Raw genomic sequence first — 14,306 nt, forward strand, 5'->3', positions numbered from 1 at the left:
AACTAATGAAACTAACTCCATCCGAGGCAACATCCTGCTGAATGCATTCTGCATGTTCTCTATTGCTACCACGTCCTTACTGTAACCTGAACTATGCACAATAAGGGTAACATAATATCCTAACCTTGTCAGGGCCTTTGAAGGCAAGTATATCAAATGTATTTTTCACCACCCTATCAGCCTGTATTGCCACTTTTAACGAGCTACGGACTGGTATCCCAAGGACTCTCTGTACATTAATGTTACTAAGGTCTCTGTCGTTTACCCTATATGTCATGCCAGAATTCAATGGTTTATTAAGAGTTAAGAGTGTTTTATTGTCCTATGTCCCAGATAGAACAATGAAATTCTTACTTGCTTCAGCACAACGGAATATGTAACTATAGTACATTGTGAACAATATGATGAACGAGAGAGAAAAAAGTTCAGTGTGTATATACATACTCACAGGTACACACACACATATATACATACTCAAAAAACAAATAGTTGTGCAATAATAATAATAGTCTATTGTAATTCAGAGCTCATTTGAGGTTGTAGTGTTTAGTAGTCTGATGGCTGCAGGGAAGAAGCAGTTCCTGAACCTGGATGTTACGGTTTTCAAGCTCCTGCACCTTCTTCCCGATGGCAGTAGTGAAATGTGTGGCCAAGATGGTGTGGGTCTTTGATGATGTTGGCTGACTTTTTGAGGCAGCGACTCCGATAAATCCCTTTGATGGTGGGGAGGTCAGTGCCGGTGATGGACTGTGCAGTGTTCACAACTTTTTGCAGTCTTTTCCGCTCCTGGACGTTCAAGTATCCGAACCAGGTCATGATGCAACCAGTCAGTATGCTCTCTACTGTACACCTGTAGAAGTTCAAGAGAATCCTCTGACATACTGAATCTCCGTAATCTTCTCAGGAAGTAGAGGTGTTGATGTGCTTTATTTATAATTGCATCAATGTGCTGGGTCCAGGAAAGATCTTCGGAAATATGCACACCGAGGAATTTGAAGTTTTTTACTTTCTCCACCATCGTTTCGTTGGTATAAACAGGATTGTGGATCCTCATCCTTCCTCTTCCAAAGTCCACAATGAGTTAATTGGTTTTACTGATATTGAGAGCCAGGTTGTTGGGCTGGCACCATTTGGTCAGTCAGTTGATTTCACTTCTATACTCATCACCATCTGTAATTTGTCCAACAGCGATGGTGTCATCGGTGAATTTGATGATGGAGTTTGCACTATGTTCGGCTACACAGTCATGAGTATGGAGTGAGTACAGCAGGGGGCTGAGCTCGCAGCCTTGAGGTGCTCCCATACTGATTGTTACTGAGGATGAAGTGTTTCTGCCAATTTGAACAGACTATGGTCTATGGATGAGTAAGTCAAGGATCCAATTGCAGAGGGATCCAATTGCAGAGGGATACACAGAGACCCAGCTTGGTAACCAGCTTTTTTTAAAAAAATTTAAAAAAAAGTTTTTTTTATTAATCAAAAATATTTATTCAAATATTAAAATAATATTTACAATAAGTCAAAGTCAAAGTATCCTTTATTGTCATTTTGTTGACTGAAATGTTGTTGCCTTGCAGTCATACATATAATAAAAATAACAAAAACGCACAATAAACACAAATTTAACATCCACCCCAGTGAGTTCACCAGGCACCTCCTCACTTTGATGGAAGGTGTAAAGGAGTCGAGTCTGGCCAATAGTATTGTTCTTGGGCATGTGAGACAGTGGCATCGGTCCGGGATGCCCCATGTGGGTAGCATTGTAATACAAGTCGTATAGGGAGGCAGGGATGACCACCTTGTGACCCTTGATGATGATACCGTCCCAGAGCACCAGTTCGTCGCGGACCAGAAAGAAAGGGTGGGCACCCGCAGGCAGTGAGGTGCGTCTGCTGGGCCACCCCCGCTGGATGACAGCTGCGAGCTGTTGCAGGTCGGGGTCGTTGGCGGTGTGCTCAACCAGGCACTGCAGCTGCTTAGAGGGAACAAAGTTGACATTTAGTACCTGCAGATCCTCCTGCTCGTAGGGGTGCCTGTCACAGGGGGACCGGGGGGCCCTGGACAGCGCGTCGGCCACATTCATCTCGGTGCCCCTCTTGTACACGATCAGAAAGTTGAACCGCTGGAGCTGTAACATCATTCGCTGGAGTCTAGCTGGAGCGATGTGGATAGGCTTATTGTGGATGGTCACCAAGGGTTGATGATCCGTCTCGACGGTGAACCTGGTACCGAAAAGGAAGTCCTTGAACTTGGAGCAGGCGAATACAACCGCAAGAAGCTCCTTCTCGATTTGTGCATAGCGCTGCTCAGTGTCTGTCATGGTACGCGAGGCATAAGAAATGGGCTGCAGCGAGCCGTCATCATAGAGTTGCAGGCAGGCAGCACCGAGTCCGAAGCGGGAAGCATCACACGTAACTACAATTGGACGTTGCAGATCGAAAAACTTGAGAGTCGGTGTGCTGATCAGCTTTGTTTTGAGAAAGTCGAAAGCCTGCTGGTGTTGAGGAAACCAGGTCCAGGCAATGTCTTTTTTCGTCAGTTCCCTCAGGGGTGCGCTCAACTCGCTGAGGTCGGGGATAAACTTCCCCAAATAGTTGACCATGCCCAGGAAACGCTGCAGGCTGGTCACGTCGGTCGGGGCAGGCAGCTCGGAGATAGCGTTGGTCTTCTGCGGATCAGGTTTCAGCCCGTGGGCTGTGAAGATATGGCCAACATAGGGTACTTCAGCTACACGGAACTTGCACTTTGTCGGGTTAAGTTTTAAGTTGATCTGGCGAGCGCGGTCTAGAATCCATCGGAGGTTGTGGTCGTGCTCAGCAGCATCTTTCCCATAAACCAGGATGTCATCCACGATAATGGCACATGGCAGGCCAGCAAACAGTTGCTCCATGGAGCGTTGAAACACTTCGCTGGCAGAGTTGATGCTGAACGGCATCCGCAAAAATTTGAATCTTCCGAAGGGGGTGCCAAAACTGGTTATGTCTGAGGAGTGTTTGTCTAGAGGTATTTGCCAGAATGAGCTTCTGGCATCAAGGACAGAGAACACCGTGGCCTGACCGACCTGGGCAGCAACATCTTCTACAGTCCTCATGGGGTAGTGAGGACGTCTTATTGCCAGATTTAAGTCTTTGGGGTTGATGCACACCCGTATCTCGCTCTTACCCTTCTTCATGGTGGCGACCATGGTGGAGACCCACTCGGTGGGTTCGCTGACAGCTTCAAGCACTCCCATGTCAACCATGTTCTTCAGCATGGCTTCGACCTTGCCCTTCATGGCAAACGACACCCTGTGTGGAGCACGGACTACTGGTACAACCGACGGATCAGTTGCGATCTTGTATACAAGGGATAGCTTACCCAGATCATCATCGAATAGGTCAGGGTACTCGGAGAGTGGATTCAGCATCACCCGCACTTCGTGGACAGTACGGTCAAAGGACACCAGCCCGAGATCCTGACAGGCCTGATTACTCAACAGAGTCACACAGTCGCAGTCAAGAAGTGTCAATCTCCAAGCTGCCATTTATCTCGAAAATCATGGAGAAAGTAGTTTATGCCCAGCTGAAACTCTTCCTGGATGAGCACAACATCCGGGAGGTCTTTCAGTCTGGTTTCAAGGCTATGCATAGCACAGAGTCGGCTTTGCTAAGGGTTTCTAATGACATCCTCCTGGCAAACGACTCCGGTAATTATGTGGTTCTTGTCTTGCTGGACCTATCTGCCGCCTTCGACACTGTGGACCATGGAATATTAATTTCCCGATTACAGCAACAAGTGGGCATCTGTGGCAGTGCCCTGGGATGGTTCAGGTCCTATCTGGCAGATAGAACCATGCGTGTAAGCCTTGGTGGCCTTGAATCCTCCTCTGCTCCCTTGGCATATGGGGTTCCACAGGGCTCAATTTTAGGCCCCCTGCTTTTCTCCCTTTATCTACTTCCACTGGGCTCAATTTTAAGAAGGCATGGCATCTCCTTTCACTTTTACGCGGATGATAGCCAGTTGTACATGCCACTCAGGAAAGAAGATAATTATTCCCTAAAATCACTTCTGTCTTGTCTTGAGGACATTAAGTCCTGGATGGCCTTAAACTTTCTGGGACTTAACGAAAAAAAGACAGAAGTGATTTTGTTCGGCCCTAATGGCTGCCGTGAACCTCCCTCTGTTGACTTGGGTCCACTTGCAGTGTTCGTAAAGCCAACAGTTTTAAACCTGGGTTTTATGATGGACAGTGATTTTAAATTAGATAAACAAATAGGCGCAGTGGTTAAGTCCAGCTTCTTTCACCTAAGGAAGCTGGCAAAGGTGAAGCCTATTCTCGAGCGGCAGCATTTTGAAACAGTAATTCACGCCTTTATTTCATCTCGGCTGGATTACTGTAATGCGCTCTACACTGGGAGTCTCGCGAGCTTCGTTGGCTCGTCTCCAGTTGGTCCAAAATGCTGCCGCTCGCCTTTTAACCGGAACTCGAAAGAGGGAGCACATTACGCCAATTTTGGCCTCCCTTCACTGGCTTCCAGTGCACTTTCGAGTTCATTTTAAAATTCTTTTATTTGTTTTTAAATCTTTGAATGGCCTCGCCCCGCCTTACCTCTCTGAGCTGCTCCACCTATATGCTCCTACCCGGTGCCTCAGGTCAGCGGATCAGCTGCTCCTTGAGGTACCAAGGTCTAAGCGGAAGCTCAGAGGGGATAGAGCCTTTTCTGTTGCTGCACCGGCACTCTGGAACACCTTGCCGCTGCAGATCAGACAGGCCCCTTCACTGTCCATCTTTAAATCCTCCCTAAAAACGCACTTTTATTCACTGGCTTTCGACACTGGCTGAGACATTGTTCCTGTTTTAGTGCTTTTAATGTCTTTTAATTTTTTACTGTTTTTATAGTCCTGTCGTCTTAATGGTTTTAGTAGTTTGTGATAACTTTTTGTTGATTTCCAATGTACAGCACTTTGTGGTAACTGATGTTGCCTAAAAGTGCTTTATAAATAAAGTTATTATTATTATTATTAAGAATGAAAAACGACAGGACACGGGAAGATTTCTTCAGCACACAGTGGAAGGTGGCCCTCCCCACAGGTTTTAGCTCCTCTCCCCCATAAGCACGCAATATGGAGCGATCAGCAGTTAACAGCTCATTATTTCTTATCTTCCTGAACAGGGATGTTGACATAACATTCACTTTCGCCCCCGTGTCCAGCTTAGCAGTGAAGGACTTGTTGTTGACAGTGACAAGCACAGAAGGATCGGGGAGGCGAGATTGATTATGAAGGAGAGAATAAACACTGGCATCTCCCATGGAAATACTGGGCTCAGAGTCGAGGGCAGTGTCAACAGAAGACTGGGAACCGAATTCGTTATCAACTTGTTGAAGGTTGTTTAAAACTTGTCTGGGAGCTGGAGGAACGTTCCCACGGGAGCGACAGGCAGCTGAGAAATGGTTCATCTTCTTACAGAAATTACAAGCTTTACCAAATGCTGGGCACTGCGACTGCATGGAGTGGATATAATTGCAGTTGGGGCACTTCTTGACAAGCGGGACCCAAGCGGCATTAGTCAGCCGCGGTGGAGGGCGAACGTTGTCTTGCTTGCGATGGGGCATAGCAACACCAGCCAGATTAATAGCCCGATTGTCAGATCCCCTCTGCCCATGTAGCGGGGCAACCACCTCAGCTATTCGGCATGCATGCATAGCCTCAGTCAGGGTGAGATCCGGTCTTCGCAGCAGCTCTGCTCGTAGCTTCTGATCTAGCATGCCGGTGACCAAAATATCTCTGGTGAGCTGATCACGCATGGTCTCGAAATGGCACCGCTGAGCAAGGTAGCGCAGGTCAGCGATAAAACATTCAACAGGTTCATCAGGCTGCTGTTTCCTTGTAAAGAATCTAGCCCACTCCAATATACGGTTGGAGGGCAAGTCACAAATCTCCGCAAACTTGCCTAAGAGACATACTGGGTCGTTGGCAGATTCCGCTGGCTCGACGACCTGGTCGTTGTCATCCAAGACCGCTGGATTGTAGTTGAAAGCCTGAGCTCGTTTCATAGCATCGGGACCGGCGAGGTTCAGCAGGAGTGAGGCTTTGACCGCATCAGGGTCATTTCGGTGCACAATGTTGATGAAGTGGTTGTAGTCTATCATGAAAGTAGCCCATCGCTCCGCAATGTCAGCGTCAAAGACAAGGGGAGAGGGCTTGTGGCACGAGTACGCCATGGTGAATAGGGAATTAAACACTAGTAAAACTAGGGGCAAATAAAACCCGATAAACAGGAGGCGCACGTTTAACTTACTGACACCATGTAAAGGAGTTTAGTCTGACACACTGTAACTTTTACTGAGTTTAATAAAGGCACATGTCAAACACGTCCCAGTACTGACTGCATCTAGTCTTCAAGCGTACTGGAACCAAGGGAGGAGCAAGGGGAAGATATCACAGTTATACTGAGATGGCTGGGCGTGGTTAGTGGTATTGAGGTAGCTACATTATAGGTTGCATGCATAAACCATCTACAGAAGGCAAAAGTCTTAAAGTCTTTGTCTCTTCCCTCCTTGTTCTCCCTCTGCGCTGAGACGATCCAGGCTTCCGATGTTGTGACCCCACCGGGTGATGGTAAGTCAGTCCCGCGACTCCGCGAATGGGCCGGTTCAAACTCCGCGGCCCGGGGTGGTCGAAGTTGCTGAAGCTGCCACCCTCCAGTCCAGCGGACGAAGCTGTTGTTGCGGGAGCTCCGGAAAACCAGGTCACCAACCTGTGACCTGCGAGCTCCCGACGATGTCGTCCACTGGGCCCACGGCCGAGCCTCCGAAGTCGGGCCGCCGCCGGAACGCCAGTACAATAAAACAAATCAGAACCCACCACCATAATACAAGACAAACAATAAACTGTTATACAACTATCTTACTATTCTTGTCAAGGATGCATTCAACCCCCTGCGGTGCCCAGCGGTCGCGGAAATCCCCCAGGGCGCCTGTGGACAGCACATAATCCCTCCCTAACACCACCCGGGCACGGATGTAACCGTGGAAAAGGGGCAGGCAGCTGGCTCGGGCAGAGCCCTCTTCCCCCTGGGCCATGACTTGCAGATGGCCAGCTTCCAAAGATGAGGATGGTGAGTGAGAAGTTCAGCCAGAAGGCAAAGAGCAGCCCCTTTAGGTAACGGAACAGGGGATGCAGCCTCACACATTCCATATACACGTGGTACACAGACTCTTCCAGCCCGCAAAAGTAGCAGGCGGCTGGCGAGTCAGTGAACTGTGAGAGAAACAGGTTGCAAGGGACTCCTCGCTGCAGTACCTTCCACCCAAGTCCCCGATGTAGAATCCCTGCAAAAAGGGACCCCCACCGGGTGCCCCCCTGGCGACCAGAATGCAACACCAACCGCCACTTAGTGTCCAGACGATGGACCAGGGCGAGGAAATGTAGGGTGTGGAGGAGCCCGTACAGGACATGCTTCCCTCAGAGGCAGGTGAAGGGTGTCGAGGAAAGGCAGCACAAGTTGTGTGGGACCGGCTCCCGGGAAGGAGCCTGAATCCGACGAGTACTTCCGGCTGAGCGGGGGTTTGCCCAACCGCAAGTACACCCACGTTTGAGCCCCCTCCAACACCCGGTGGGGCGGGTCAAGGGCCAGCTGCTCTCACGCTCGGGCTGACGCCCTCCGCCGGCGGTGGGGGGCCCCGTGGTAGCCAGCTTGGAGGGGATGATGGTATTGAATGCTGAGCTGTAGTTTATAAACAACATTTTACTGTCCAAGTGGTCCAGTGTGGAGTAGAGAGCCAGTGAGATCACATCCTCCGTTGATCTGTGTAATGGTAGGCAAACTGTAGTGGATCGAGGTTCTCGTTGAGGTAGGAGTTGATATGCACCATAACCAACCTCTCAAAGCACTTCATCACCACAGACATTAGTGCCACTGGTCGATAGTCATTGAGGCACATCACCTTACTCTTCTTGGGCAAAGGTATAATTGATGCCCTCTTAAAGCAGGTGGGAACCTCAGACCCCAGTAATGAGAACTCGACCGTGTATACCATCAGGTCCAGACGCTTTCCGAGGGTTCACCCAACCTGAAGGATCTTCTGACGTCGGCCTCTGTAACTGTGACTGTAATACCATCAGGGCATATGGGGGCTCTGGAAGGCACATCAATGTTCTCCCTATCAAAGCGTTTGTAGAATGCATTGAGCTAGTCAGGGAGTGATGCTTCGCTGTTGCTTGAGCTGCCTCCTGATTTCACCTTGTAGGAGGTGATGGCATTCAAGCCCTGCCTCAGTTGCTGAACATCTGCCCCATCCTCCAGCTTTGAGCGGAAGTTCCTTTTGCCCTTTTTCATGGCCTTGTCAAGGTCGTAATGAATGCACATTTGATGGGATTAAATATCATCCGCCACTACTCTGCCAAACCTGTCGGCTGATCTATGTCCCGTTGTTTCCCTTGACAATCATTTAAAATTTTCATGTCTTCAGCAAATGTACCAACGTTCTCATACTGCCTGCATTCTCATACATCAATTATATATAATACAAACACCAATGGTTGCTATGCTACCTCATTTGCTCGTCTTATAGAGGGGAATACACAGGATGAATGCACTGAGTATTTTACCCAGGGTAGGGGAATCGAGAACCAGAGGACATTGGTCTAAGGTGAGATGGGAAAGCTTTAATAGGAACCTGAGAGACAACTTTTTCACACAGAGCATGGTGGGCATTTGGAATGAGTTGCCATAGAAGTAGTAGAACCAGGTACTATAACAACATTTAATAGACATTTTAAACCTTCGGTCCACCTTGCCCACACCGACCACGATGCCCCATTTACACTAGTCCACCTGCAACCATTTGGCCCATATCCCTCTGAACCTTTCCTAGGCATTACCTGTCCAAATATCTTTTAAATGTTGTGATAGTACCTTAAACCAATGTCCTCTGGTCCTTGATTCCCCTACCCCGAGTAAAAGACTGTGCATTCATCCTATCTATCCCACCCATGATTTTATATACAGGTACCAATATAAGATCACTCTTCAGCCTCCTGCACGCCAAGGAATAATGTCCCAACCTGCCCAACCTCTCCCTATAGCTCAGAAGCTTACTGCTCGGCCTTCGTCAATTTGTGTCGGTATTCTCTTAAAAAAATTCAGATTTGTGAGATATGATCACCCCCGCACAAAACTGTCCCCAACTACCCCTAATCAGTTCTTGCCATTCCAAGTGAATATAAATCCGCTACAACAGGTTTTTTGTTTATCACTTATGTAAGGTTTATTGGTCTGTAGATTCCAAGCTTACCCCTATTGCCCTTTTTGAACAAGGGGACAGCTTTAGCTTAGTCTTAAGGAACCTCACCCACGGAGAATCGATGTGCACGCAAACAAAATATTTCAGCTCGGTACACGTGGCAATAATAAATTAAACTAAATTAAAAGCAGCCCCAGCAATCTCCTCCCTTGCTTCCCGTACCTAGCACCACCTTGTGATAATCATCCCTTCATTGGCTTCCGGCACCACAAAACATTACAGAAAAAATATTTATCTTAGTTCACAAGTTACTCACAACAGCCTACCAGTGTACAATCCTCTGACCCAACATCTAAAGGTTTGTCCTTCAGATCTTTACAGTTTATCCAATTGTGCATTTTTCTTTCAACGTAAAATGGCAAAAGAGAATCATTTGAAATAGGGCGGCACAGTGGCGCAGCGGTAGAGTTGCTGCCTTACGGTGCCAGAGACCCGGGTTCGATCCTTTGCTGTCTATATGGAGTTTGTACATTGTCCCTGTGACCACATATGTTTTCTCCGGGTGCTCCGGTTTCCTCTCACACTTAAAAGACGTACAGGTTTGAAGGTTAATTGGCTACTGTAAATTGTCCCTAGTGTGTAGGTTAGTGCTATATATGGGTGATCGCTGGCCTCATGGATTCGGTGGGCCTGTTTCCACGCTGCATCTCTAAAGTCTAAAGTTTTAATTTTGCAGGCTTAACAATCCTAACTCAATGTTGCCAATGTTCTTTAAACACATACCTTCAGTGTAAATGCACTGGCCACAGAAGAAATAAAGTGGATCTCCTGGTTCGGTGTGGGCAGAACAACAGAAAGAACCCGCTGACCCTAAAGAAACAAAATATCCCAAAGCAAATACTAAGGTTATCCTAAAGCATAAGTACAGTAATTATTGAAATTACAAGCCACTGCAGATGCTGGTTATAGCAAAGACACAAATGATGGAGTAACACCGGCAATGACCGTCTCCATTGAGAGAGTATCTGACCCGCTGCTATTATCATCACAAAGTTCAACACCATCAGTGTCCTGGGGGTCAACACTGACTAAAAATTCAACTGGACCAGCCATAAAGAAACTGTATCATAAGAATGGGTATTCCTGTGAGTGACTCCAATCCTGACATCCCAAAGCTTTTTCACCATCACAACTGGGGTGGCACAGTGGAGCAGCAGTAGAGTTGCTGCTTTACAGAGCCAGAAACCCAGGTTCGATCCTGACTACAGGTGCTGTCCTTTCAGAGTTTGTACTTTCTCTTTGTGACCGTGTGGGTTTTCTCTGGGTGCTCCGAGTTTCCTCCCACATTCCAAAGGCGTGCAGGTTTGTCGGTTAATTGGCTTTTCTAAAAGAAATTGCCCCTAGTGTGTAGGATGCAAAACTAGGATAACATAGGACTAGTGCGAGGGTGATTGTTGGTCGGCGTGGACTAGGTGGCCCGAAGAGCCTGTTTCGACAGAGTATCAGTTAACTAAACTAAACTAAATTAATCCATAAAGCACAGATTAGGGGCACGCTGAAATATCTTTAATATACTTAAGTGAAACACTACCAACAATTCTGATAAAGGCTCCAGGGCAAATCAACCCCTGGTGGTATTCCATTAAATACCCGACATATCAATCCCCTCACCATTGTTGCACAATGGTTGCACTGTGCACTATCTACAAAATTATCAGTGGTTATCCAACCAGGCTACTGCAATAGCATTTACCAAATCCTCAACCTCTACAACTAAGAAGGGCAAGAGCAGCAGACAGATGGAAACACAGCTACCTATGGCTCCCTGCCATAGGTGACCTAGAAGTATATTGGTGGTCCTTCACAGTAACTGGGTCTAGATCCTGGAACTCCCTGTCCATCACAAGAAGGTGCCTTGCCGCCAACTTCTCAAGGGCAATTGGGGAAAAACAATTAGTGAAATGATTGCCCGTGGCAGTTGCACGGAGCAGCAATGGAAGAAGTCACCAGTATCGCGCTGAGCCAGGTTGACCCCTGCTTCACCCATCCACTGCCACCAGGACGCTGGGCCATAAAGTGAGAAATGTAAGAAACTGCACATCTGCATAGTTCTTTTTCAGACTTTTTATTAACGTGGAAGTTGGAAGATGGTGCCGGAATGCAGCGACTTTCTGTGTGCTGTTCCAGAAGATGATGTATTGTATTCATGTATGATGTGATGTAACTGCATAGCATACAGAACAAGCATTTCACTGTACTTCTGTCCATGTGACTGTAAAGAAACCATTGAACCTAGATAGAGTGAATGTGGAGAGGATGTTTCCACTAGTGGCAGAGTCGAGGACTGGAGGCCATAGCCTTAGAATAAATGGACCTACCTTTAGAAAGGAGATGAATAGGAATGTCTTTAGTCACAGGGTGGTGAATCTGTGGAAGCCATTGCCACTGTCAGCGGTGGAGGCCAAGTCAATAGATATTTTTAAGGGGGAGGTTGACAGATTCTTGATTAGAGAAGATGTCAGGGGTTATGGGGAGAAGGCAGAATGGGGTTGAGAGGGAAAGATATGATTGAATGGCAGTGTAGAATGGCCTAAATTCTTCACCTATAACCTATGAACATACAGTATGAACCATTAAATACTGGTCTTCTTGCGAATACCCAGATCTCAAAACGAATATGACAAAATATAGAACAATAATGCATTTTGTTCAAATATCAATTATATATTAAGTACACTGAAATACATTGAAAATGTCAATAAATTAAAATAAATGTACACTGATGTAAATAATCATATTACATATTTAGTGATACCTTAAAGAATATAAGCCAGTAAATGCCTGTTCCAAATGTCACAATAAAGAAGGTGTTTGCCAGGTCTCCAGCATAAAACAGCAAGAACTTCAAGACAGTCTGAATTTAGAGACAAAAAAAACATATTTAATTGAAGAATGTGCAGGAAGGAACTGCAGATGCTGGTTTACACCGGATAGACAGAAAATGCTGGAGTAACTCAGCGGGAAAGGCAGCATCTCTGGAGAAAAGGAATGGGTGACTTTTAAGGTCGAGACCCTTCTACCCGAAACCTCACCCATTCCTTCTCTCCAGTGATGCTGCCTGCCCGCTGAGATACTCCAGTATTTTGTGTCTATCCTTAATTGAAGAATATTTGTACACCATTTCTATGGATGTGGTATAATGCTTCATAGGTATTTATATTATTTTGCAATTATCAATACTCTGTCAAACATATTCAAATTCAATGCTGTAAAGCAGGTGATGTTTCTCATGAAAGTAAATGCTCCGAATCCCAATGCAAATCTGGGATGCTACATTTTCTCTAATACGCTTTCGCAGTTATACATAGCATTCAAAACTATGATAAAAATTGCGAGTAGATGTTGTGCTGATTAGGGATCCCACAGTGAGAGACAAAAAACTATTGAAGGAGGAAACAATTCTCTTTGCATCTAGAGCAAATACAAATATATTTCTTGACTTGTGTGCCTTATTTCTTAGATGGGAAATTATACCTCACACCAAAAGAAAGCAAGAGGAAGTTAGAACATGTTTAAAACACTTGAAGAAAATCAACAAAAACAATTTCAATTTCATATTTGATTATTTTCTAGTCGAGCTTCCACGGTAGCTTGCTCTGTCATAAATATATAGCCATGTAGTCACACAGCATGGAAACAGACCCTTCAGCCCAACCTTCCCATGCCAACCATCTACATACATTAGTCCCACCTGCCCATGTTTGGCCCATATTCCTCTAAACATTTCCTATCTAGGTAACTGTTCAAATGTCTTTTCAATGTCGTTATAGCACCTGCCTCAACTACCTCCTCTGGCAACTCATTCCATATACCCACAGCCATTTCGGGAATCCAAGTGTTTTGCACACAATTTTCAAACGATTTTCTTCATGTTTTTACACAAAGTCAGGTTCAGCACATGCATCATTAGAAACTGACATGTGCTGTACCTGGCTTAAAGATACGATATCAAAACAAAGTTGCCTCTTAATCCATACATACTGGAATATCAATCATTGCAGATCCAACGCGTTTTTTCCAAGTGGCTGTCTTTATCATTGAATAGATAGCTGATAAGCCTGACAGGAAACCCAGTGCAATCTAAAGCAGAAAACGTAAATATGCATATTAAATAAATGTAGTCTTTATTCTACTTTTCACCCTTCCAATATCCTCGTATCATCATACCACTCTAACTAATTTTGAGTGTAGATTAGTCCAGGTTGTAGCCTCTGGACTTTGGATTTATAGTAATGCGACCATAGGGAGATACTGTATGGAAAGAGATCCTCTAGCCCACCGTGTCCATATTGACAACAAACCATCCATTTACCCTAATCCTACATTAATCCCATTTTTCATTCTCCCCACATTTTCATAAATTTCAACCCAGATTCTGACACATTGCAAAACTACGGGACAATTTAGAGGCCAATTAACCTACCAACTTGAACGTCTTTAGGATGTGGGAGGAAAGAGGAGCATCTAAGAGAAACTCATGCTAGTCCAGCAGGTCAGCATGGTACCACAGCGGTAGAATTGCTGCCTTACAGCGCCAGAGGCCCAGGTTCCATCCTGACTATGGTACACATATCCCAGTTTGCATTGATGGTGCCGAAGGAGAGATGGTTGAAAACTTCAACACCCTAGGAGTCAATATCACCAACAACTTCTCCTGGGCTACCTATATTGAAGCAACGACCAAGAAAGCACACCACCTCCTTAGAAGGCTTAGGAAGTTTGGCATGTCCCCTACAACTCTCACCAACTTCTACGGATGCACCATTGAAAGCATTTTATCAGGATGCATTACTGCTTGGTTTGGGAACAGCTCCATCCAAGACTGCAAGAAATTGCAGCAAATTGTAGACGCAGCCCAGACTATCACACAAACCAACCTCCCTTCTATTGACTCTATTTATATCTCACGGTGCCTCGACAACTCCAGCAGCATAATCAAGATCAAGTTGCACCCTGGCCACTCCCTCTTCTCCGCTCTCAAATCGGGAAAAAGGTATAGAAGTGTGAAAACTCACACCA

General features: G+C 46.1%; 1 protein-coding gene across 1 annotated transcript in view; it reads right to left on the reverse strand.

Moving 5' to 3' along the window:
* LOC129696003 (meckelin-like) overlaps positions 1-14,306 on the reverse strand; it is a 136,749-nt gene that overhangs the window by 41,276 nt on the left and 81,167 nt on the right. Inside the window, exons 24-26 of the mRNA XM_055633424.1 lie at positions 13,269-13,367; positions 12,043-12,141; positions 10,011-10,097 (exon numbers count right to left, since the gene is read on the reverse strand). Of these exons, the coding sequence (XP_055489399.1) occupies positions 10,011-10,097; positions 12,043-12,141; positions 13,269-13,367 (285 nt within the window). The remainder of the gene's footprint in view (positions 1-10,010; positions 10,098-12,042; positions 12,142-13,268; positions 13,368-14,306) is intronic.

Source organism: Leucoraja erinacea, chromosome 4, assembly GCF_028641065.1.
Source record: "Leucoraja erinacea ecotype New England chromosome 4, Leri_hhj_1, whole genome shotgun sequence".
Lineage (NCBI taxonomy): Eukaryota > Metazoa > Chordata > Chondrichthyes > Rajiformes > Rajidae > Leucoraja > Leucoraja erinaceus.